General features: G+C 34.9%; 1 protein-coding gene across 2 annotated transcripts in view; it reads left to right on the forward strand.

Annotated features, from left to right (window-relative positions):
- Positions 1 to 1,599: 1,599 nt before the first annotated feature.
- PJA2 (praja ring finger ubiquitin ligase 2) overlaps positions 1,600 to 24,330 on the forward strand; it is a gene marked incomplete at both ends in the record, with an annotated part of 52,037 nt that continues 29,306 nt past the window's right edge. The window contains 4 exons of one of the 2 annotated variants that reach the window (XM_079702358.1): positions 1,600 to 1,630; positions 2,958 to 3,158; positions 4,602 to 5,652; positions 17,947 to 18,132. In XM_079702358.1, coding sequence (XP_079558484.1) covers positions 1,600 to 1,630; positions 2,958 to 3,158; positions 4,602 to 5,652; positions 17,947 to 18,132 — 1,469 coding nt within the window. The remainder of the gene's footprint in view (positions 1,631 to 2,957; positions 3,159 to 4,601; positions 5,653 to 17,946; positions 18,133 to 24,330) is intronic. The other variant, XM_079702359.1, reaches the window with a different exon arrangement.

Genomic DNA, 24,330 nt, shown 5'->3' on the forward strand with positions numbered 1-24,330 from the left:
CTTGCTAAGGTAAATTCTGGAAATTCTTACTTCAGGATCTTCTTTTTATTCTGCTGAGAATGTTCTTTCCCTAGGTTTACACGTGGCTCTCTCCTCACAGGTGTTTGCTCAAATGATCCCTTCTCAGTGAGGCCTTCCCTAACCACACTACTTTAAACTGCACACCCCTAGCAGCTCTTTATTCTCTGCTCTATTTTGCTCCATAGTATTTATTGTCTAACATATCTTTATTTTTTACTTATTTGTTTAATGTCTATACCCCATACTGCAGTTTTAGGAGGGCAGGAATATTTGTCTATTTTGTTCATTGTTATATCCTCAGCACTGAAAATAGTGCCTGGAATATTGCCTTATTTCAAAGAAAAGACTTTGGGTAAAATACTCATGAACTTAAATCCATGGCCAACCTTTGAGTCTGCCATGTATTATACTGTGAATCTGTGAAGATTCAAGTTAATTGTGGATTATTTTTCTTACTATTAAAACAATATTAATCAGAGCTTGTGTTTTTGCCAGTATGGTAGAATTATTTTCTTGATATTCCTTTACCCTTTAGCTATTGTTAACCATCTGACTTGATTTAGCTATATTAGAACATTACTGTACAACCTGTTGCTGAATTTATAATTTATATGGGAGAATGTGTGTACTTTTATGTATGTTAATTTATAGCTATACATAGCTAGATAGATAACATATACAGTTAAACTAATTTTCAGAACTATCATCTTGTAACAACTTTAAGTTGGTGGTAGGCAGTTTAGCAATAGCTTGTGTTTAAGTAATTAAAGTATTTAATTAAAAAGCTAAGCTCTTGACAAACTTTAAAAAAAGCACAGGTTGCAACTTTTAAAATAGTAAATAAATGGATTAATTTCAAAACAGATGAAGTCATTTTATACTTTGCACGGTAAATTTTAGTTCTTCTAATTTAGAATGGGTTTTTCTTTGGGATTAAAATATCTGAATGGTCAACTGACTTATTGTAAAGAACAAGTGTATCATTTTTATACACATTAATTATTAATTGTCATAAGCCACTATAGTATACCATGTATACTATAGTATACCACTATACATTTTTAAAATGAAGTTTGTATTCTTAGGGTTAACTTCTTTTAACAATGCCAGGGCTAAAGGAACTTTAGTGCTTGATGGAGAAGCAGATAGTGTGTAGTAGACCCCCAAGCAGTTTGGTCACATACCCCAATCAACACTTCTCCCAGTATATTTGCTTATTTACTTATAAATTATTTGTGTGTTATTATCATTGTCAATCTTAAGGATGATATATACTTAAGGCAAGGTTTTTCAAGAGGAGGTCTAAATCTCTTTCAAATAGCCATGTTCATAGTTTTGAGGTTTTTTGATTGACTTGACAGATCCAATTGTGTTTTTCTCTGTTATTATGGGCTAGCTAAGAACTTCACTAGGAGAAGTAGTATTAGTTTTGCTATTTTTGTTTTGTGCCTGTATTATTAATATTTTGTTTAATCCATGGTTTCTTTGTAGGAATCTCCTGCAGCTTATCCATTGTGTGAGTAAAAACTAAATCACATCCATAATTCCACTGAACTGGGCACACAAAAACTGCCATATATGTCACAGTATACTGAAAAAGAGCCAGCAGGTAAGCAAGGTGTCTCTCTCAGTTCCTCTACATTGAGAACTTCATATTTTTCCTTCCAGATTCCTTAAGTACCATACGTGATGTGTGATCATGGTCTTACTTAAGGCTAGTTTCAATCCATGTGTTGAATATTTATAAAGCTTAATTTCTAATTTTTGATACAAAAATGAGTATAAATAGAGACTCATATTTTCTTTCCATACCCCCTTGGCATCTATTGTGCTTTTCACTTTGGAGACTATTCTTTTGGAGGTGTTGTTAAGGGTACTGGTCTGGAGTCAAAATATTGGGTTATTGGACAAGTTTCTTAAATAATTCATTTTAACCCTAGTTTTTTATTCTTTAAAATAAAATACGGTATCCACCTCAACAGGTTTGTGAGGGGATGAAGTAACAATGTAACACTTGGTATCATATATTATAATGTTATAAATACAGGTTTGTTTTTGTGCTTAAAAGCAATTATATTTCTTATTCTAATGCAATAAAACAAAAATGTGTAACTTTTTCATTTATTGACTATTCCGTAAACTGTGAGAAAATATTTTGTTTAGTTCCTGAATAATATATGTAAAACTCAATTGACTAAGCAAACTTTTGCTATATGTATATATGAGATAATGTCCTACTCAGTAAAAGATGCTACTGTTGCTACTATATATCCCTCAGGCATCAGAACTTAGTATTCGAATTGTTCAAATGTTGATGGCTTTTTCTTTTCATACATACCATATGTATACCATTGGTAGTTTTGAAAAGTTTGACTTGGCTCACCACTATTTTCTTTTGGAGAATTTTACCTGACCCTGATCTTTGGGATATATTTTATTGTGGTCCCGTTAGTTCTTTATAATAGTACAGATACCATTTAAAGAAATTACTTGTTACCTTTGACTGGAATTTATTCACTTTTAATGTAATTGAAACCATCGTATCATGTACGTGTGAATAATTCACTCAACAAATATGTATTGAGCACTTATACATAAGGTACTTTGATAACTTGGAGAATCATTCTCCAATCCTTAAGGAGCTTTTACAGTATAGTAATTTGGCAAGTGGAAAAAATTTGGAGTAAGTAACCTTATAAAAATCTGAAATACCTTAAAGGAACCAAACTTTAAAAGATATTTTGGGGGATAAGGGGGTCACGTAACTCTCATAATGTAGTATTTCATGTTTTCTTTTCAAGTATGTTTTATATTACTAGTAAGGGGCATTCGATGTTCAGTAGCATATGATTTGGCAATATATGTTGAAACATCACCCCAAATGTCAGAATAAGAGTCATTGCTGTGCCTCTTTTATTTTTAACTCTGTTCTTCAGCAATGGATCAAGAATCCAGCAAGGCGGCCTGGCCCAAACCAGCAGGAGGATACCAGACAATCACAGGCAGGCGATATGGCAGAAGACATGCATATGTCAGTTTCAAACCGTGTATGACCAGGCATGAAAGAAGCTTAGGTAGGGCTGGTGATGACTATGAAGTGTTGGAACTAGATGATGTTCCAAAAGAAAATTCCTCAGGTATGCAACATGGGATTATTTAAAAGCTATTAATAACCATGTAAAAATTGATCTTGTAATATTTGAAATAGTGAGTGGGTTTTATGTGTGTCTCTGAGTATAAATGCTATACATTTCCCATCAAGAAATTAATTTCAAAATTTTCTATTAACTTAATAGTGTATACACTTAAACATAGAAAAAGATAGAATGTGGCCAATCATTAAACTATAACTACATTGTCATGGCAGTGATTACGTGTTGTCACATCCTTCAGCCAGAGGAAATCTTCATCTTTCAATCCAAAAAAATTTTTAATGTGAACTGAGTATATTTTTCTCTGCATATTACATTTAAATAGCTTTTTGTTGTTTTATTTGTATCTCAATAATTTAACTTGGTTAAGTTGATTCTTTTAGAATCATATAAAATATAAATGTCAAGTAATATATAGTTATTTAATTAAAATTTCCTAATTATTCATTAGTTTGAAAAAGTATTTTGCAGGTATCCATGTACTATAACTACACATTTTTGGACTGGAATGTCATCTTCCTCTTGTCCTGAGCAAACTTGATAATTCTAGGTTATTGTTTTTACTGTCATTTATATACAAGAATCTGAATTATTAGCTAAGGTCATTCTGTTAAAGCAGCCTTTTTGTGATATGACAAGACTTCCCTTCAGTTATTTATAAATTTTTGTTCCAACAGGTCTTAGCATCTTCATTTTTTGTTATTACATTAGTGGTGGTAAAAGATACTCATGTTTAAAGTAATTTGTAGAGTAGATAGGATTTTACTCTTGTCTCAGAATTCTGACAAACTCTGACAAAGAGAATCAACATATTGACTCTTTTGTTGTTTTTCACTGATAGCTGTAACATAGTTAAAGTTAACTCATTCTAGATATATTTTAACAATTCATTTTGGGGATAGAAATCTAATATTATGTGTCTAGGGACTGAGAGATAATCTTCTGAACTGACATAAAACACAGTAGAGTCTCATTTCTGTTAGATCTATATATAGCCTGTTCTTATATCTATTATAACCACCTTTTAAAAAATCTACATGTAATAAAGTAATTTAAGTCTGAATTGCACAGTCCAACAACTGGGAAGGCAGATTGGTTACCCTGTGACTTCACTTATGCCTCTCATTGTTAGTCTCTCATTAGGTCTTTTACAGAATGTTTTAGGTATTAGGATTTAGGTGAAAAACCTACAGAAGACATCTGAGGGAGAGGATATTAAGAGGCTACACAGTGGCATAAATGAACTCATAGGGTAACCAGTCTGCCCTCCCAGTTAAGTTAGGGAGCCTAGAAGCACCTGTCAGAGAAATTCACTCATATTCTCAAATAAGTAATAATTGGTATGATTTCTAGTTAAAGAGTCATTATTAAATAAAACATTATCTAAATTAATCCCTCTAAATATGTTTTCTTTTGTTCCCTATGAAGGTTCCTGTCCATTGGATCAAGTTCATTCTTCTTTACCCAATTATCCTTTATTTGAAAAAACTGAAGCAGAAATTCCCATTTGTGATACAGCATTGAATCAAACCATTGAGAGCAGTCCATCCTTTGCTGCAGTACATCATAGCAAGGAAGGCAGGGAGACCTTAGGAAGCAGTACAGATCTTCACAATCATTCTGAGGGAGAATATACTTCAGGAGTTTGTAATGCTTCAAGTGTCCAAAATGGAATTACATTGGTTCATACTGACTCTTATGATCCAGATGGCAGACACGGAGAGGATAATGACCGTCATCAGCTCTCTGCAGACGTTGTGGAAGGTGGTAGATATCAGGAAGCATTGGGCAATACAGTGTTTGAGTTGGAAAATGGAGAGGTAGAGGCATACACTGGTCTTTCACCAACAGTTCCCTCTTTTAACTGTGAATTAAGAGATGAGTTTGAAGAGGTAGATTCAGCACCTTTAGTGAAAAGTTCAACTGGTGATACTGAGTTTGTCAATCAGAACAATCAGGAATTTCAGAGGTCCTCTTCTGAGGATGAAGTGGTTAGAAAGAAACAACAAAATAATACTAGCCAGGAGAGACAAATAGAAAATTCAGTTGAAGATTCAGCCTGTGCTCCCAGGCATATTTGCAGTGAGCAAAATACCAGTGATAGGGGCAAAAACCAGGGAAGTTCTCCTGAACAGGTAGTGAGGCCCAAAGTTAGGAAACTGATAAGTTCAAGCCAGGTGGACCAAGAAACAGGTTTTAATAGGCATGAGGCTAAACAAAGAAGTGTTCAGAGGTGGAGAGAGGCTTTGGAAGTTGAGGAAAATGGCTCAGATGACCTCTTAATAAAATGTGATGACTATGATGGAGAACATGATTGTATGTTCTTGGATCTGCCTTTCGCAAGAGTTACACAGAGGGAAACAGAAGATAACCAAATAACACCAGAAAATGGAGCCACAGGAAGGCAAGAAGTTGTGGATAACACGTTTTGGAATGGCTGTGGAGATTATTACCAACTGTATGACAAAGATGAAGATAGGTAAGGTTTCGTGCTGTGCTTTGTGAGATGGTTTAGTGAGCAAAGTGGTTTATTTCTAGTACCATGATACGTGGTGGATGGGCTGTCTGACATGGTCAGGGAATTAGATATTTTGACTTATCAAATCTTATTTACTGAGTGGTAACCATACATGTAAACTGGTTAGTTTTTCACAGAAACTCTCTTTGAGGGATTTCAGGAGTTTACAGAAATTATAAGTTCAGGTAATGGTTATTCATTATAATAAAAAGATAGAGCTACTAATTATTTCAGTTCATGGTATTTCAGTTAATAAAATGCAAGGTAAACATTGTATTGTATTTTAAAAAATTTCTAAGCCAGTCTGGGTTTAAAAAGTGATTAAAACCACAGAAAATTTTGATTGGTAATATTGCATTAACTTTGCCAGTATTTACTAATATCACCTGTTCATTCTTCCTGTTGCTGTTCCTGTCACTGTTTATTTTTTACTTATTTTTGTTTAGCATTTAATTTTCATTAACAACTTTATGTGGTACATTCTATTATTTTCTGCATTTGTAGATGAAACTGAGGCATAAGGGCACTTACTAACTTCCTAAGGTCACAAAGCTAGTAAAAGGTGGAGCTGGAATTTGATTATCTACTTACTGACTAACTCCAGGCTCTGTGTTCTTCACTATAATTTACTATTTTCAAGAGAACATATAACTTTTCTTATAATAAGCATTCTGATTCCTCTTACATAGATTCCTTTTTTTCCAAACTGTAGGACAACAGAAAGAACAGAGAAATGGAGAATTTCTTTGTCCAACTGCTGACTTTTCATTACCTCAGAGTCACTTTCACCTATCCTTTTAAGCTAGTGGGAACCCTTGCCATGCTCCATTACAGTTCAATTTCAAGATTTTATTAATTTAAATAAATAGTTGTTTTTGTTTGTTTGTTTGTTTTTGCGGTACCCGGGCCTCTCACTGTTGTGGCCTCTCCCGTTACGGAGCACAGGCTCCGGACGCGCAGGCTCAGTGGCCATGGCTCACGGACCCAGCCGCTCTGCGGCACGTGGGATCCTCCCGGACCGGGGCACGAACCCATGTCCCCTGCATCGGCAGGCGGACCCTCAACCACTGTGCCACCAGGGAAGCCCCAGAAATAGTTTTTTTTAACTAGAAAGTACTATAAAGGAAGAAATTTATCCTTTTGAGTATGAATGCATTTTATATATTTTATTTCATATCATAAAGTTAATAAAATCTTTGATTTTCATTGGATGTATGAATTAAGCTTCCGTAGTATAGTATAAGTAACTTGTAGAAACAATTTAAAATACTTCTACTGCTATCTTGAAGTTTGTAAACTTCAAGGGTTAGCAGACAATATTTATGTAACCTACTATTTTCTAAGCTAAGAATAAAGTTAGTTAAGAACTTTTGCCTGGGACTTCCCTGGCAATCCAGTGATTAGGATGCTGCACTTCCACTGTAGGGGGCACAGGTTCTATCCCTGGCTGGGGAACTAAGATTTTGTATGCCATGTGGTGCGGCCAATTAAAAAAAAGAAAAAAAAAAGAACTTGTGCCTGATTTATTTTTGTTTTTCAGTTTAGGTCCACAGTCTTCTATCCAAAATCCTCAAAGTTCTAAAAACAGAAATTGACAACAAAACTTGACCTAATATTAACTTACTTGATGGTAGATCTAGATCTAAATTAAAACGAGGACTATTTTCAAGTATTCATACTTTTTGCTACAGAAATATGAAAGTGTTTGATTTCTGGGTGCTCGCTTAGACCCTAGTGAGAATTGTTAAATAGTATTTCTAAGCATTTTTTACTACATTTTGCTTTTTTGAAGAAAATCATTTAATTTGGCTGTGCTTTCTCCATTATAGACACTAATCAAAAATAAAAGCTTCTTTTGTTTGCTTTTAATAGTTAGGCCTGATGTCATCTAATGAAGTTGATGAAATATTTACACTGTTTTCCAACCTCACGAAAAAGGGTAGTTTTCTTGGCTCTTGGTTTTTTAAATTTTATTTAATTAATTAATTAATTAATTTTTCTTTAACATCTTTATTGGAGTATAATTGCTTTACAATGGTATGTTAGTTTCTGCTTTGTAACAAAATGAATCAGTTATACATATATACATATCCCCATATCTCTTCCCTCTTGTGTCTCCCTCCCACCCTCCCTATCCCACCCCCTAGGTGGTCACAAAGCACCGAGCTGATCTACCTGTGCTATGCAGCTGCTTCCCACTAGTTATCTGTTTTCCATTTGGTAGTGTATATATGTCCATGCCACTCTCTCACTTCGTCCCAGTTTACCCTTCCCCCTCCCCGTATCCTCAAGTCCATTCTCTAGTAGGTCTGCGTCTTTATTCCCGTCTTGCCCCTAGGTTCTTCATGACCATTTTTATTTGTTTTTTAGATTCCATATATATGTGTTAGCATACGGTATTTGTTTTTTTCTTTCTGACTTCACTCCGTATGACAGACTCTAGGTCCATCCACCTCACTACAAATAACTCAATTTCGTTTCTTTTTATGGCTGAGTAATATTCCATTGTATATATGTGCCACATCTTCTTTATCCATTCATCTGTCGATGGACACTTAGGTTGCTTCCATGTCCTGGCTATTGTAAATAGAGCTGCAGTGAACATTGTGGTACATGACTCTTCTTGAATCATGGTTTTCTCAGGGTATATGCCCAGTAGTGGGATTGCTGGGTCATATGGTAGTTCTATTTTTAGTTTTTTAAGGAACCTCCATACTGTTCTCCATAGTGGTTGTGTCAATTTACATTCCCATCAACAGTGCAACAGGGTTCCCTTTTCTCCACACCCTCTCCAGCATAATATTGTTTGTAGATTTTTTTATGATGGCCATTCTGACTGGTGTGAGATGATATCTCATTATAGTTTTGATTTGCATTTCTCTAATGATTAATGATGTTGAGCTTTCTTTCATGTGTTTGTTGGCAATCTGTATATCTTCTTTGGAGAAATGTCTATTTAGGTCTTCTGCCCATTTTTGGATTGGGTTCTTTGTTTTTTTAATATTGAGATGCATGAGCTGCTTGTAAATTTTGGAGATTAACCCTTTGTCAGTTGCTTCATTTGCAAATATTTTCTCCCATTCTGAGGGTTGTCTTTTCATCTTGTTTATGGTTTCCTTTGCTGTGCAAAAGCTTTGAAGTTTCATTAGGTCCCATTTGTTTATTTTTGTTTTTATTTCCATTTCTCTAGGAGGTGGGTCAAAAAGGATCTTGCTGTGATTTATGTCACAGAGTGTTGTGCCTGTGTTTTCCTCTAAGAGTTTGATAGGGTCTGGCCTTACATTTAGGTCTTTAATCCATTTTGAGTTTATTTTTGTGTATGGTGTTAGGGAGTGTTCTAATTTCATTCTTTTACATATAGCTGTCCAGTTTTCCCAACACCACTTATTGAAGAGGCTGTCTTTTCTCCATTGTATATTCTTGCCTCCTTTATCAAAGATAAGGTGACCATATGTGCTTGGGTTTATCTCTCGGCTTTCTATCCTGTTCCATTGATCTATATTTCTGTTTTTGTGCCACTACCATACTGTCTTGATGACTGTAGCTTTGTAGTGTAGTCTGAAGTCAGGGAGCCTGATTCCTCCAGCTCCGTTTTTCTTTCTCAAGATTGCTTTGGCTATTCGGGGTCTTTTGTGTTTCCGTACAAATTGTGAAATTTTTTTTCTAGTTCTGTGAAAAATTCCAGTGGTAGACTGCTTTGGGTAGTAGAGTCATTTTCACAATGTTGATTCTTCGAATCCAAGAGCATGGGATATCTCTCTATCTGTTTGTATCATCTTTAATTTCTTTCATCAGTGTCTTATAATTTTCTGCATACAGGTCTTTTGTCTCCTTAGGTAGGTTTATTCCTAGATATTTTATTCTTTTTGTTGCAGTGGTAAATGGTAGTGTTTTCAGCTCTTGGTTTTTAAATTGATTTTTGTTGTTGTTGTCGTTAATAGTAGTGTTGTTTTGTTTGCCTAGAATGATTCTGGACTTTTAAGGGTTATAGGGTATTGTCTTAGTATATTTCTTTGTAAGTTTTTTCCTTGAGTGATAATGTCAGTACTCTGAAAAATGACAGATTTTTATAAACAGAATATACAGATGAGAAAAACACTTACAGTTAATAGAAACTTTTTTTTCTTTTGACTTTTTAGTAATATATTGACTTATAGAACCTGTGGTTGGGTGTACTTAAATGATGGAACTAGTTTTAGAGTATTCTTTAAGACACATTGAAATGCCAGAAACACTTACTGTTTTGTTTTTGTTTTTTTGTTTTTTAAGGCTCTCATCAAGGATAATGATTCTACCTAGGATTCTGCTTATATATGCATCTGTAAGCCTTAAGATATATTTTAGGACCTCATATCAATAGTCTGTACAATCTTGGGGAGTAATTCTATTTCTGTGCTACTGTTTCCAGTTCCTCTACCCTTACTCTCTGCAAAAGATCACCGTTCCAGAATGCCTTTTAATATGGCGCCATATAAATGTTGAAATTTCGTAGCTGTACACTCCTGTTTAGTTTCATTTTTGCCACTTGTTCATCTTCCTAATGTTTTACTGTAGTTCTGCTAGGTTCTGGTATTTGCAGATTGGAGAAATGGGGAAACACAGTGACTCTCCCACCAGTACCTTGAGAAGGAAAGTATAAATAGCTTCTGCTTTGAGTCTGTGAGGGATTTTTGCATTTTCTCTGCTTTGTAAAACTTGAAAATGATATACTTGAAGAGTTTTCTTGTCATGTTAGTATTATAATAGCTACAAATAGAACTGTCTTATAAAGAACATAAACAAAAATTTACTGTGACATTTCAAGGTATAGGAATTTTTGGCCACTTAAAAAGTATATAGTTTATTCTTTACAAGTGGAAAAATATTTTAATGAATGTATGGCCTGATCCCCTGAAAAATTTTAAATGATCACTTAATCATATCTGAAACATTACACTTTATGGGATAAGCATTGTAGCTGGTTGCATTGCTCTGAGCTGTTTGACGAGAACTGAACGCCACCTTATTAAATTACAACTGCAAGGGGAATTTTAACAGGCAGCATATAATTACTAGACTTGGAATTAGACCGGAGAGTTAGGTTAATACCCTGCTCTTTTGAAATATACCCTGAGAACTTTAATAACTGTTTGAGGACAAGATCTTGAGTTTAAAAGAACCTTTCAGCCATGCCAGCACATTTTAACCTTAGGCCTAATTGTTCTGAAGAGAGGTGTGCTATCTCTTGACCACTTCTTATAGTACTTGAGGTTTTTTGGCAGAGTTTTTGTCCCCTAGGCCTTAACCTTGCTTAAAAGATAAAAAACCTTACCAAAGATAAAAATGTCAGGACAACTTTTTTGTTGTTGGTGATGAATTTGGGAGAATAAAAGGAATATTGGTTATTTAGTTGATTACGATTTGATATACTTAAAAAGGATTTATTGAAATCCTCCCAGGGGTCACATTTTGTTTCAGGTACTCCGTAAATACAAATAATAATGATTTCTGTTGCCTTGGTGTTCACCAGCCTTATGAGGAAGACAGAATATACAGATAATTATCATGAGGCTAAATTAAGCTCCTTTCCTCTCCTGTATGTTTGCAGAAAGCCATGAAGAAAGCTCTTCTGATCTCACTATTTCCCAACAAGTAAAACATCTATGAACAGCCAAAACAAAGATCTTTAAGCACATGCTCTAATATTTTAGGAAAACTTTATATCTGTTTCCAAGTTCATAGAAGTTTAAAAGGAGTAAATTGGGGATAAATAACTTTTCCTCAGGCATGCTAGGGAGTCATAGATTACAATATTTTGATATTAGGGGAAAAGATCAGAAAGTTGTAAAAGGCAGGCACAATTCAAAAAGAAAAACCAGGGGCTTTCCCGGTGGCGCAGTGGTTGAGAGTCTGCCTGCCGATGCAGGGGACATGGGTTCGTGCCCCAGTCTGGGAAGATCCCACATGCCGCGGAGCGGCTGGGCCCGTGAGCCATGGCCGCTGAGCCTGCGTGTCCGGAGCCTGTGCTCTGCAACGAGAGAGGCCACAACAGTGAGAGGCCCGCATACCGCAAAAAAAATAAAGAAAAAGAAAAACCAGGGACTTCCCTGGAATTCCCATGGTACTGCCAAGGGCTCAGGTCCGATCCCTGGTCAGGGAACTAAGGTCCCACAACCTGCGTGGCACAGCCAAAAAAAACAAACCATTTGGGCCTTATTTACAAAATTAAGTAGACATAGATTTGAACAGCTTCCATTTGTATTATTTTATTACAACATAGTTCGGTGTTAGTACTAGTAAAAAGTCCCAAACTGTTAGATTATGTTTAGTATACTATTTTGGAAAATGCAGAGAATTATATAATATGTTTTAATATAATTTCCTTCCAGAGTATTTTCAATAAAATTCAAAAAGTGTTTTTGATCCACAGCTGGTCAGATAAGAAAATTATCTAAAATTTCACTCTTCCCTAGCTCCTATATAGTTGAGTTTTTGTGGATGTGATAAATATCAAAGAAGACAAACCAATTCCTTGGGGGACTTAGGGAATAAGAGGTTGCTTTCGGCTGGTTTTACTTCTGTATCTTATTTCTACCTAGATTTGTACATAAAATGTTTTGTCTAGAAACCACATATAATCTTATTTACGTGAAAAAGGTTTTTCAATTCACAGTTGGATCTGTAAAGAGTGTAATACTTGAGTTCAAGTTATAGTTTTTTGCTCTTGCATATAGCTCTAAATGTTAATGGGAGACAGTACTAATGAAAGACCATATAAAAGTCACAGTGGTATTTTAGTTTTTACTTTGAAAAATTTTAAATGTTTAACTCATACGCTTTTATAATGAAGAACAAATGTGTCCTCGCTAGTCCATGACCATTTTGTGTCCTGGTTGTTCTGTTGCTTGTTCTCCTTGAAAAGTTACTTTAAAATCTTTTCTCTTTTTGCTTTTAGTTCCTTATATTCCTGTCATTCTTAGTGGATAACTTTGTCTCTGCTTCCCTGGAGATACTGAAATAATCAAATGTGAACTTTCTTGTTTTCCTCTCCTCCATCAGAATACATATTAACATACTAACATGTTAGAATATGTTGGTATTGGTTCCTGTTTTAAATTTCTTCTTCAATGAAGAGAGCTGACTTTTCTCATTCTGTGCCTGCAGTCATATCTGACACCTTACATATCTGTTACCTTTACTCCTGGGTTCCTTCTCTAAATTTTCTAAATCCTGGGGGCAGCCTTCATTGATCTTGCTCCCTCTTTTAACTACTTGCCTGTTTATATTTTCTCTTCCACTGCTGAATTTTCAGAATAAATGTTCCACATCCACTGCTTCTGTTCCTTCACGTTCCACTATTATTAAATGCCTCAAAATCTAACTCCCTGTATTATTTCTATATTCTCCCATGTTAACAGTGACCTCCCAATTTCCATAGCCAATTGATTTTTTTCTCTACCCATTTTCTTTGACTTCCGTGGTACCATTGAGCTGTTTGCTCACCCTTTTCTGCTCCATGGTTTCTCTTCCATTGACCTATGTTCGATGCTTCTTTGCTGCATCTTCTTTGGGGTCTGCAAACTTTTTTTAAAAGGTTGACCAGATAGTAAATATTTTAGGCTTTGTGGACTAAAGGGCAACATTGAGGATATTATGTGGATACTTGTATGACCATTTTAAAACGAGAAAAACATCCTTAGCTTCCGGTCCACTAAATAACAGACAGGTGGCCGGATTTGGCTTCTGCTCCAGGGCATAATTTGCTGACCTCTTGTATAAAGCTGTTGGGTGACCAGGAGGCTGATACTGCTATTCAGTAAGACAGACCAGAGGATGTCAAGTAGATTTTCTTTGGTAGAGAAAAGAGGAAAATGGTGGTGTGCTGGTAGGAAATCCAAATGAAATTTCTAAGCAAACAGCTTATATAATGAAAGAAGTAACTACCTTTATTAAATGTTTACCATTTTCCAAAAATTGTGCAAAACATTTTATCTGTGGTATTCATTTAAACAGTACTGTAGACCTGAAAAGTAAATATTAATATCCTCATTTTACAGATGAGGAAAAGTCAGCTCAGGGAACTTCATTCATTGCCCAGGCTTGTACTAGTAAGTATTGAGCAGATCCTAACCTAAACTCTTATCAGACTTCAAAGCTTGCTCTTGCCATTGTGGTGTTCCACTGCCACGGTGAAAAAGGCGATCATATGTTGTAGATGGAACTTTCACCTGGTGTTAAATGTAGTATTTTGTTTCTTCAGTAAAGAAATTGCCTGTGGTAGGTTTTTTGTTTTTCATAGTAAAAAATCTTAGCCATCGATTCATAGTTTCCTCTGACTAGCCCTCTGAGCCAGTTTGGACTTTTAGAGCTACAAATTATTAATAGACATTAAGTTTGAAATTTGTTATAGATAATAACGTTCAGAATGAAATATTAATAAGAAATTATTGATATATTACTTTCTATCACTTATATCACAAATGTGTATTAATTTCTGGGGAACATACTTTAAAGATGATTAATTGTTGGCCCTTTTTTTTTTTTTTTTTTTTTTTTTTTTTTTTGCGGTACGCGGGCCTCTCACTGTTGTGGCCTCTCCCGTTGCGGAGCACAGGCTCCGGATGCGCAGGCTCAGCGGCCATGGCTCACGGGCCCAGCCGCTCCGCGGCATATGGGATCCTCCCAGACCGGGGCACGAACCCGTATCCCCTGCATCGGCAGGCGGACTCTCAACCACTGCGCCACCAGGGAGGCCCGTTGGCCCTTTTTAAATAAACTGATATCACTGAAAGTTGTCTATGTAAAGTCGTTTGATAGCACAGTCTTAGTTAACTTCCAAGAGCTTACAGGTACTTCACAATTCAGACAGACCTCCTTAGATGCTTTGCTGGGAAAAGGAACTGTGATTTTGCACTTAGAAAAATACCTTTAAATGCAGTGTTAAAGAAGCAGCTGCACTTTAGTGGTTTAGACTGAACGAATAAGAAGGCTAGTCCATGAATTAATTGAAAAACAAAAGAAGCAGTGTTGTAGAGGAAGGTATTGAAAGAGTGATCTGGTCCTGAAATGGGAAAAAAGGTGAAGTGATTGTGAAGACATTCTTGGTGGTGGGAGGAATAGTTGTGATGAAAGTTCGTATTTGGGGGACAGCATTTGGAACAGAGCATATTGGAAGGAAAGAGTTGGATGTAAGGATGTACTCATAACGGGGATCAGATGTAGTAAATCATAAGTGCCATTCGAAGTTCAAACTTTTTTTTTTCGGTAGGCCAGTGTTTTTTAAAGAGGGTAAAATATATTAAGTGGCGCACAGACAAGTGTTTTTAATTTTTATCATTATATATTTATATTAGTGTGAATCAAAAAAAATATAGCTAGCACATCAAATTTGGAACTTTATGGATATTGCTTAAGAGATAACTAAAATGTATTTGAGTGAAAAAAAAACTGTTGTTAAAAAAAAAGATTTGATAATAGTTGCTGATGACATTATTTACTAAGCACTGTTAGAATGTTTTCTATATATTAACTCATTTATTCCTCAAATGAACTCAATGAGATAGTGGATACTGTTATATTTACCTGATAGGTGAGGCAATAAAGGTACAGATTGGTTAAGTAACTTTTTCACTGCTAATAACTGGTGCATTCAAATCCAGGCCAGCTGACTCCAGAACCTGTGTCCTCAACTGCTGTACCTTAAGACACAGTGTTAATGTACAACTGTAGCCAAAAATTGTGAGGACTGTAGGCAAATGGCTTAAGTTTATGAAATGCAGCTTTAGTAGAGAGGAACTGTTGAAAATTTTTGGAGTAATGTTATAAATGTACTGTTTGATATAAATGGAAGTGATAGGGATATTCAGAATGCGTTCTTTAAGTGAGTTGAGGGATTTGGGATTAAGTTTAGGGACACCAGTTAATAATTGATTGTCTCAATCTAGGTTTGGAGAAAAGCACTTGAACCAAGGGTTTTTAGGGGAAATGGAGAAAAAGGAGCTAGGACATAAGAGCCATTGAACAGAAAGAATGGAAAGTAAAAAAGGACTTAAATGTGGGGAGTTTGTGAAGAGTCAAAGATATGTGGTTTCCAGCTTAAGGGCAGCATAATACCATTAGATAGAAAATCAAGAAAGGGACTTAAATGGCAGGTGAATTTTGTTATAATTTTTAAAAGGAGGCTGAAAATCTAAAAATGTTTGGTGGGCAGTTAGTGGTTATGAAAGCTTAGTATGGTGATCAGGGCTGGGGATATATATTTAAAAGTTATCTACTTCGAGGTGAGTGTTATGTGTAATGAGTAATAATGATGTAGGCCAGGGGTCTGCAAACTTTCTTAAGGGGCCAGATAGTAAATATTTTAGGTTTTGCTAACCAAGAGGCAAAATCTAATATAGATAGGGAAAAAAAAAACATTTTTAGCTCACATACCATAAAACAAACAAAACAGGCAACAGGGCCAGATTTGGCTAAAAGGCTATAGTTTGCCAGTCCTTGACATAACCTTCTTAAATATGTTGACTGTTTATCATAGACATTCTTTTTCTATTGAAATTTGGAGATATTCCATCAGTTATTTCATTAATTCAGAAAAGTTCAGAAGTTTCTATGTTATCTTTCTGGACAGGATCAATCTCTGAGAGAAATGTTTAAAAAATGAAATTCGCTTTTAAGTAGATGTTAAAAATTGCCAGAAATTAATCTAGAAATCCAACCCTACTTCTTAAAAACATTTCAAAACTGGAGTTGGTAATTTAGCTGTGAATTTGAGAAGCTTCATAGTCAAGGAAAGTTAGCTCAGTAAGCTCCTTTAAAACTATTTTCTGTGTTTAGATTTTGACACTGATACAAGTCTGGAAATGATTTACTTGATCTTAGATTATTCTTTGGGTCACAGAAAATTTTACAGAGTATAAGCAGTTTTGGCTCATACCCAGTGAAGGAACACCTTTTATTTGCTATGCCAGGGCTATGTTCTGTTTCTTCTCCAGGATGTTTGGGCCCTGAAAATTGGAAGTTGATTTTATTTTTTCTACTTCTGCTAACTTCTCGGAGCTCAGATTAATGCTGCTCTTTGTTAATTGCATCTTGATCTCTTGGGTTTATCTGCCTGTAGAAGGAGACAATACCAATTATCACTTCCTTTCAAAAAAGTAAATTAAATTTTGTTATTTCTGGGTTTCTTAAAGGTCAGTGCACAAAGGGTAATATCTTTAAGAGAATTCTTGACCAGAATGGTTGATATGGTTAGAAAAAGCATTTAAGATTTATTTTCAACACTGTTAAGTAATATTTTAGCTTCTGGTAATATAAGATGTCTGATGCTTTGCAAGTTGTTGAATGTAACCAAATTAACCAAAGTTAAATACGTATACTATCTCAAAGTAATTCTTTGGAGATTTTTTTATTAACCCTTTTATCACACTTTTTCATTCCTTATCTAAATATTCTCTTGAGTTGAAATTTATTTTGTGTTCACAGTCCTACCAAAGGACTTCAGTAAAGATTTGTCAGTGCTGCTTTTTATGAATTGAATCTCTCTCCATTGTAAAGTGTTTTTTGTAAAAGGAAGAAAAAAGTAAGCTTTTAAAACATGGTAATAGTGAAAATTTATTCATAGAGGATATGATATCAGTTGTCAGTATGTAATTAGAAAGTTGTTGTAAGTCAGGTGAGTAATAACTCTATTATTTATTCCAGATAGCATTTAATCTGGCATTACCGAATAAATTACTTGTGTAGAAGTATGTCTAAAATATAAAGAACCTGTGTCTAAGCACCATGGAATTAGTTACTTTAATGAAGAAAATAATAAATTGATAATTTCATAACTTGCCATATGCTATATTCATTTGAAAAAGTTACATTCTGCTGAATATTTATCTCTGTATTTACTTATTTATTTATTTATTTTTTAATTTTTCTATTTTTTTGCGGTACACGGGCCTCTTACTGTTGTGGCCTCTCCTGTTGCGGAGCACAGGCTCCAGACGCGCAGGCTCAGCGGCCATGGCTCACGGGCCCAGCCACTCCACGGCATGTGGGATCTTCCTGGACTGGGGCACAAACCCGTGTCCCCTGCATCGGCAGGCGGACTCTCAACCACTGCGCCACCAGGGAAGCCCCGTATTTATTTTTAAAATATGTTAAAATTTAATTGGCACCTGATGAAACATGTAGAGCATCAGTACTCCACTGTCTACCATGATGCCTGGTTAACACTCCAAATGATAAATGCACTTGTAATGACAGTATATTTCTGTTCTAAATTTGCAGCTCAGAATGCAGTGATGGAGAATGGTCTGCCTCTTTGCCTCATCGATTTTCTGGTACGGAAAAAGATCAGTCCTCAAGTGATGAAAGCTGGGAGACGCTGCCAGGAAAAGATGAGAATGAACCTGAACTACAAAGTGATAGCAGTGGTCCTGAAGAGGAAAACCAAGAATTATCTCTTCAGGAAGGGTATGTTAACAGTAAGATTTGTTATTTTTATGCATACTGCACAAGAGTGTTGTACATCACATTCAGATGTTGGATATGCTATTAATTGCATTTACAAGCCCTATGTAGGACCAGTAGATCCTGCTGAATTTTGTTATGCTTTCGGTATTTTCCAAAGAACAATTAAATTGAAAATAATGGTAATTACAGTGTCTTGTCTTAGATACAGTATGTGTTTCCATTTTGCTTTATTGAAGAAACCTTGGACATTTAAAAGATCATTTTGGTAAGTCAGGTATGAGTGAATCAGAGCTGCCATTGCTATTCAGTGAAGATAATAGCAAGGGAGAATGGGAGCCCTCAGAGGGAAATCAGTGATTTTTTCATGGAAATGCAGGCAGTAAGAAAAGTTGAAGTTTTAATATTTCTCTCTAATTGCATTGGATTGTATCTCCAGAAATTAGTGGTTGATGATATATATCTTTGTCTTTTCCTAACTTTAATGGGAATGCTCTAGTGCAGGGCTTGTCAAATTTATATTACAAAGGGCCAAATAGTAAATATTTCCAGCTTTGTGTGTCAGTCTCTGTTGGAGGTACTCAGTTCTACTGTTACAGTGTAAAAGTAGCCATAGACAATATGTAAATGAATGGGTGTAACTGTCTTCCAACAAAATTTTATTTATAAAACCAGGTGGCAAGCTGGAAATAACCTGTGGGCCATAGTTAACCAGCCCTTGCTCCGCTAGTATTTCCCTAGTAAGAATGATTCTGGGTTTTAGGTTGATTTCATACATATACACACACACATACACAATTTTTTTTGTCTTAAATCACACTAAGGAAATTAAAAAAAAATTTTTTTTTAATTTGGGGTATCGTTGCTTTACAATGTTGTGTTAGTTTCTGCTGTACAGCAAAGTGAATCAGCTATATGTACACATATATCCCCTCTTTTTCTGGATTTTCTTCCCATTTAGGTCACCACAGAGCATTGAGTAGAGTTCCCTATGCTATACAGCAGGTTCTCATTAGTTATCTATTTTATACATATTAGTGTATATATGTCAATCCCAATCACACTAAGGAAATTTTACCCTGTTTGTATTTTATAGGTTTCTGGCAAGAATGTTCATTGAATTTTTTTTTTTTTTTTGTCAACAGTAGCTTCACCAGCCTCAGAATCCAATTTGTTTTTTTTATTTATTTTATTTTTTTATTAGTTTCTGCTTTATAACAAAGTGAATCAGTCATACATATACATCTGTTCCCACATCCCTTCCCTCTTGCGTCTCCCTCCCTCCCACCCTCCCTATCCCACCCCTCCAGGCGGTCACAAAGCACCGAGCTGATCTCCCTGTGCTATGCGGCTGCTTCCCACTATCTATCTACCTTACGTTTGGTACTGTATATATGTCCATGCCTCTCTTTCGCTTTGTCACAGCTTACCCTTCCCCCTCCCCATATCCTCAAGTCCATTCTCAAGTAGGTCTGTGTCTTTATTCCTGTTTTACCCCTAGGTTCTTCATGACTTTTTTTTTTTTCTTAAATTCCATATATATGTGTTAGCATACGGTATTTGTCTTTCTCTTTCTGAGTTACTTCACTCTGTATGACAGACTCTAGGTCTATCCACCTCATTACAAATAGCTCAGTTTCGTTTCTTTTTATGGCTGAGTAATATTCCATTGTATATATGTGCCACATCTTCTTGAATTTTTTATTAAAGTCTTGTTAGCCAATGGAAATAATATAAAGATTTTTTACTTTTGGCCTAATGATCATGAGCAATTATTCTGTTACTAGATTTCCTAACATTCAGCTACCCTTACTTCTATTTAATTAACCCAACATGATCACATAGCCATGGTTTATTATTGTTTTAATGAGCTGCTAGATTCTGTTTGCTAATATTTTACATAGGATTTTTATATTGAGACCTGTAAATATGAATTGTCTCTAGCTGTGTTCTGGTTGGGTTTTGTGTTTTTTTAAATTTTTTTCTTGATAAGTTTGATACTCGCTTTGCTAAAAGGCCATATATATATATATATATTTATATGTGTGTGTGTGTGTGTGTGTGTGTGTGTGTGTATCTTTTGGTGTTTAAATAGCTATTTATTCCTTTAAAGACTGTTAGTATTTGCTTGTGAAACCTTCTAAGCTTGGTGTTTTGTTGTGAGGGAGTATTTCTTTGATAATTAATTTTTTTTTCTATGATAATTGGTTGGTTCTAATTTAGTCTCTCAAGGGACCTATTTTGGTAAATATGTTTTCTTAGGAAAAACCTATTTCAACTTGGACATTAAAATTTTTACTTCTCAAAAAGTATAAATTTCCAGTTTGGGATTACTTCTGTGAGAAACTCTGGAAATAAAGCATATTAGAAAATTTGTAAAGAAAGAAATGTAAGAACATAATTGGTTTTGATAGTGGTAGGTTGAGGTGGCATGTTTTTCCTCTTCCTAACTTTATGTTTGATCATCTCTAATCACTATTAGTTAGTTTACTAAGTTTTATTCATTTTTTCATATGTAATTTGTGATAGTAACTATTCATGCAACAAATATTTATTGAGCATATAGTATGTGCCAAGCATGGTACTGGATCCTGGGATTATATCAGTGAAGAAGATAAATAAGATTCTCCCATGAAGTTTACATTATGGTGGGAGAGGCAGGTAATAAACAAGATACAAATATGATAAATTACAAACTGATAATTACTGTGAAGGGAATAAAACACTAATGTGATAAAGTGACTGACGGGCTTACATTAATTAGAGTGATCAGGGAGGACTTCTTAGGAATTGACTTTTGAGCTGAGCTCTAAAAGATGAGAATTAGCAGTTAGTTGAAGGAGAGCTTTCTAGGCAAAAAGAAAGATGAGAGCAGAGGTACTGAAAAGGAAAGAGTTGGCACGTAAGATGGTAGTGGGGCTGAAGCAGATGAGTGGAAAGAATAGTAATATGAGATGAAGTTGGCAGGAACCAGACTATGCAGGACATGTAGCATCTGGAATTTATTCAGAGAGCAGTGAGATTTGAAGTGGGGAATTAACTGATTTGACACACATTTTTAAAGGATCACTCTAACAGCTTTGTGGAGATCGAATTGGAAAGGGACTAAAGTAAAAAAGAGGATGAGAGTGGATTAGGCTGTGAGGGGATGGTAGTGAGAATTTAAAAAGGTGAACAGGTTTGAGAATATTTTTGAGTTATAAGTATTAGGAAGGATTGGGTGTGAGATAAGGGAGAAATCAGTCAGTTATGCCTAGGTTTTTTGGTTGGGGCATTGGGTAGATGTTAATGTCGTTGACTGAGATGAGGAAGCCTGAGGAGAGGACTGGGAAGTAGGAACTCCTTTTTGGAATTTTAAGTGCCAGTGAGGCATGCATTGTAGATGGCAGGAGGCACTTGGATATTTAACTTACAAGTTTAAGGAAAGTATCCTGAATTGTAGGTAGGTGTACAGGTATATGTATAAACAGAAACACATTTGAAAATCATCAGCTAATTGCATTGATATCCTACAATAATAAAACTGGTAGTTTGATTTAAAAAAAAATAGAAGTCAAGTGGTGAGGGGGGACAGAACTAAAATGCTGGACAGCAGTAGTATTTCAGTTGATGGGGGAAGATCAGAGTTGAAGTGTATAGTTTGGGAGAGGTCTGAAAGTTAACTGTTGACATAGTTAAATTTGTATGGTAAAATTTCAAGGGTAACAACTACAAGAATAAATACAGAGTATATGTATTGGAAACCAGTAGAAGAAGGAAAAAGGAATTTAAGACATGGAAAAATAACAGTTAAAGTCAATCCAAATAACAGTAAAAAAAAAAAAAAAAAGGGAAGGAAGAAAAAGCATAAAAAAGGGAAGAAAAATAGAGATGCAAGAAAAAGTCCTGTAATAAATGTAAATTGCTTACTCTCTGCTTGTGAAAGAAAAGCTTCAAATCAGTTGGATTTTTTTAAAGTTAAATGCTGTTTACAAAAGACACACTTAAAGCATTAATATACAGAAAGATTGAAAGTAAAAGGGCAGAAAATGATATTTCAGGGAAATACTAAAAGAAATGGACTAATTATACTAACATTAGCAATTTAAACTTAAAGACAGAAAAAGCATTAATGGGGAGAGTGGAGGTCACTATCTAGTAAGTCCAATTTACTAGTAAAATGTAGCAGTTTTAAACTTGAATGCACAGACTTAAAATATATACAGCAAAATTTCACCAAATTAGAGAATATTGACAGATTTTCTGTCATATTAGAAAATTTTTAAATACCTTTCTCAATAATTCATGGATATAAAAAATTAATTGCAGATTTGAACAACTTACTTAAGCATGCTTTAATGAACACTGCATGCTGTGGCATACACAAACACACAAAACTGAACATGTACTAGACTGCAAAGTACAGGTTAGTACATTTCAAAGAATCAATATCCTGGAGACCATTTTCTCTGACCATAGTGTAATTAATTTAGAAATAATACAAATATAAATTCTTAATATATAAATATACTTTATATGTATATAAAACCCTCCATGCATTTTAAATTATCCATCCTTTTTAAAAAGCAGTAGGACAAAGAAGAAATCATACTAGAAGTTTAAAATGCTCACCAACTCAATGATAATGGAAATACCACCAATCAAAATCTGTGGAATTGCAATGAAATTGATATTTAAAGGGAAATTTATCTTTATAAATCCTTATGTTAGAAAAGAACAAAAGCTGAAAATGGAGTAGCTATGCATTTAACTTAAAAAACAGAAAAGAAATATTAGAATAACAAAGAAACTAAGGAGATAAGAATTAGAATTAGGGAAGGTAAGAACAAAAATCAATAAATCAGAAAACAGTTACGATAGAGAGAATCAAAGAAATCAGAAGCTGATACTTTGAAAAGATTAAGAAAAAGAGACATTCTACTTGCTAGTGAACAGGAAAATAAAGATGACACAAATAAATAATACTGAAATACAAAAGTGGACACAGCTGCAAACACAAAGTTTGTATAGACTTTTAAAAAAGAGTACTATGAACTTTATACCAGTAAATTTGAAAACTTAGAAGTTGACAAATTCCTAGAAAAATAGAATTCACCAAAACTCACTCAAGAAGAAATAGGAAACCTAAATAATATGATAACTATTACAGATACATAATCAGTGGTTTAAAATCTTCCCATGGAGAAAACAACTGATCCAGGTGATTTTAGAGCTGAATTCTCTTAAACTAAACTTTCAAGGATCATATCACACTACCCTTCGAGAGAATGGAAAAAGAACTATTTCTCCAAGTCATTCAAATAAGGCCAATATAACCCTAATACCAAAAGAGTTTGTGAAGAAAATTATAAACCAATTTCATTCATTAAAATACTCATCAAAATCTTAAACAGAATTATTGGAAATCTGAATTTGTGTGTTTTTTTTAACAGATAAAACTCAGTTACCAATCTGAGTTTATTCCAGATATGCAAAAGTAGTTTCACATTGAATACCTGTAATGTCATCACCAAATCATTAGCAAAATACAGGAGAAAATTCATATGATAAATTCTATAGATGCAAGGGGAAAAAATCACTTAGTAATGTTCAGTGCCTCCTTATGATAAAAATTCAGAAACTAAAATCAGAACAGAATTTCCTTGCCCTCATAAAAACTATCTAAAAAAATAGAAATCGTTTCAATAAGGAAGCATTAAAAAAAATTTCCCCTTAAGATCAGGAGCAAGACAAGTTGCACCATTTCTGTAGCCATTGTGGGGGGAAGTATTAGCATGGCAGGATGGGAGAATAATAAAAGACAGAAAAATAAAAGAAGATGTAAAGGAAGAGACACCAAAAAGGAAAGAACCAAACTAGGAAAATACATTTATAGTATAAAGTCTTAATGTGCAGAATGTATAAAGAACTCCTAGGGCTTCCCTGGTGGTGCAGCGGTTGAGAGTCCGCCTGCCGATGCAGGGGACGCGGGTTCATGCCCCGGTCTGGGAAGATCCCACATGCCACGGAGCAGCTGGGCCCGTGAGCCATGGCTGCTGAGCCTGCACGTCTGGAGCCTGTGCTCCTCAACAGGAGAGGCCACAACAGTGAGAAGCCCGCGTACCGCAAAAAAAAAAAAATAACAAGAAAGAACTCCTAGACATCAGTAAGAAAAACTGACAGTCTGATTGCAAAATCATCAAAACATTGAGCAGATAATTC

Source organism: Hyperoodon ampullatus, assembly GCF_949752795.1.
Source record: "Hyperoodon ampullatus genome assembly, chromosome: 4".
In the NCBI taxonomy this organism is placed as follows: Eukaryota; Metazoa; Chordata; class Mammalia; order Artiodactyla; family Ziphiidae; genus Hyperoodon; species Hyperoodon ampullatus.